Source organism: Myotis brandtii, unplaced genomic scaffold, assembly GCF_000412655.1.
Source record: "Myotis brandtii unplaced genomic scaffold, ASM41265v1 scaffold27695, whole genome shotgun sequence".
NCBI classification, from domain to species: Eukaryota; Metazoa; Chordata; class Mammalia; order Chiroptera; family Vespertilionidae; genus Myotis; species Myotis brandtii.
Window position 1 is genome coordinate 391 of NW_005360546.1, and position 1,988 is coordinate 2,378.

At 60.1% G+C, this 1,988-nt stretch overlaps 1 protein-coding gene across 1 annotated transcript; it reads left to right on the top strand.

Moving 5' to 3' along the window:
• Nucleotides 1-625: 625 nt before the first annotated feature.
• On the top strand, nt 626-1,603 carry LOC102263108 (myeloid cell surface antigen CD33; the record flags this gene model as incomplete). The annotated part of the gene is made up of 3 exons (XM_014541689.1): nt 626-676; nt 741-1,124; nt 1,325-1,603. Coding segments are annotated over exons 1-3 (709 nt in total), but the record flags the coding sequence as incomplete, so codon positions are not given.
• Between the last annotated feature and the right edge of the window lie 385 nt (nt 1,604-1,988).

Consider the following 1,988-nt stretch of genomic DNA (forward strand, 5'->3'; position numbering starts at 1 on the left):
CATGTTCCGACCCCTGGCTGGCTGGCTGCCACAGACATCTGCAGGCTGTGACTTTTACTTTTGCAGAAATGATCTCCAAGGGAAGGGGAAGCAGGAGGTGGTCTGAGGTTCTGCCTGGGTGTGATTTGACACCTCTCTCACCCTCCCTGGCATCCGGGTTCCCAGGAGTGGATGTGGGCAGGGGCTGGGTGATCTTCAAGGGCTGTCTGGGTTCTGACAGTATCAGAGCCCAACCTTTCTCCTCTGCTGAAGGTCACTGTTGTGCTCTCACACTCATCTTCCTGTGCCTCCTTCTGTAAATCTTGCAACATTTATTCCAGTTTCTCAGAGATGAACCCTGAGAAACACAATTCCCCAGAGGGAACTTGGTACCATGGACCCCAGATAGGCTGTTGTGGGGCAGGGAGGGGGGGCACGAGGGCCAGAGGGCGCTCAGGACGAATAACGAGGGCGGTCACCAGGGTCTCTGTGCTGTGGGGTGTCCTCCCCGCTCTGTGCAGAGGGGACGAGCTCAGGCGCTGAGGTTCCTCTTCTGTGGACGGGGAGGTCCTGTGCTGCTCCCCAGCTTTCCTGGTCTCTCTGCAGTCCCCACCCACTGTCTTGCTTCTCTTTTTGCCCACAGGAGCCCAGATGCCCTCAGAGATGCTGCAGCTGCTGCTGCCCCTGCTGTGGGCAGGTGAGTGCCTGAGGGGAGAGGGCTGGCAGGGTGGGGGTTGCGGCTGACCCTCTTTTCCCTGCAGGGTCCCTGGCTCAGGATAAAAGATACACGCTGAAAGTGCAGACGCCCGTGATGGTGCAGGAGGGCCTGTGTGTCCAGGTGGCCTGTGAGGTGTCCTACCCCCAGGATGGATGGAATGACTCTACACCAGCTCACGGCTACTGGTACCTGGGAGAAGCATATGCACCTGACAAGGTTTTAGTGGCCACAAACAACCCATCTCAAAAAGTGCAGGAGGAGACCCAGGGCCGATTCCACCTCCTCGGGGATCCCAAGACCTACAACTGCTCCCTGGACATCAGAGACGCCCGGAGGACAGATGAGGGATTTTACACGTTTCGGGTGGAGAGGGGAAATATTGTGAAATATTCTTACAGACAGAACATGCTCTCCGTGCGAGTGATGGGTAAGGAACAGGCTCCAGGAGAGGCCTCGGGAGAAGTTCAGGGTGGCCCCGGGCAGGGCTGGGCTGGGGCCCCATCCTGGTAGGGCGTCGGGGTACAGCCTGTTGGGCTCAGAGGGAGGAGCTGAACCAAAGCTGAGGCTTCTCTCAGGGCCGCACCTGGGACCCTCCCTCCTGATCCCCTGTCTTCCCCTCCTCACCAGCCCTCAGCCACACCCCCCACATCCTCAACCCGGGGCCCCTAGAGAGTGGCCACCCCAGGAACCTGACCTGCTCTGTGCCCTGGGCCTGTGAGCGGGGCACGCCCCCCATCTTCTCCTGGACGTCAGCTGCCCACAGTTCTCTGGGCCCCAGGACCCGCCTCTCCTCCGTGCTCACCATCACCCCACGGCCCCAGGACCATGGCACCAACCTCACCTGCCAGGTGCACTTTCCTGCAGTTGGTGTGACCGTGGAGACAACCATACATCTCAACGTCACCTGTGAGTGCTGGGTCGGAACAGCAGGTCCCTGAGGGTGTGCAGAGCAGGAGGGCCAGGCAGGGGTGCTTGGTGCTTTTTCCTGTGGACTTGGCTGTGTAGGGGACCTAGAGCACCAATCCCTATCCCTCTTGCATTTCTGTTGCGTCTGGGGGTGGGCGGGTGCCACCTTCACCTGTCAGGTGACCTTGCCTGGGGCCAGGGTGACCATGATGAGGACCATGCACCTCAACATGTCCTGTGAGAGCTGCACCAGGATGTGGGGGTCCCTGATGGGGGTCCCGAGGGCAGCAGAGATGGAGGATGAGGACCTCAGACAATGGCTGCAGGGTCGTGAATTTGGTTTGGGAAGGGTCAGGGGGATGCCTGCTCCCACCCTGTCCCCATT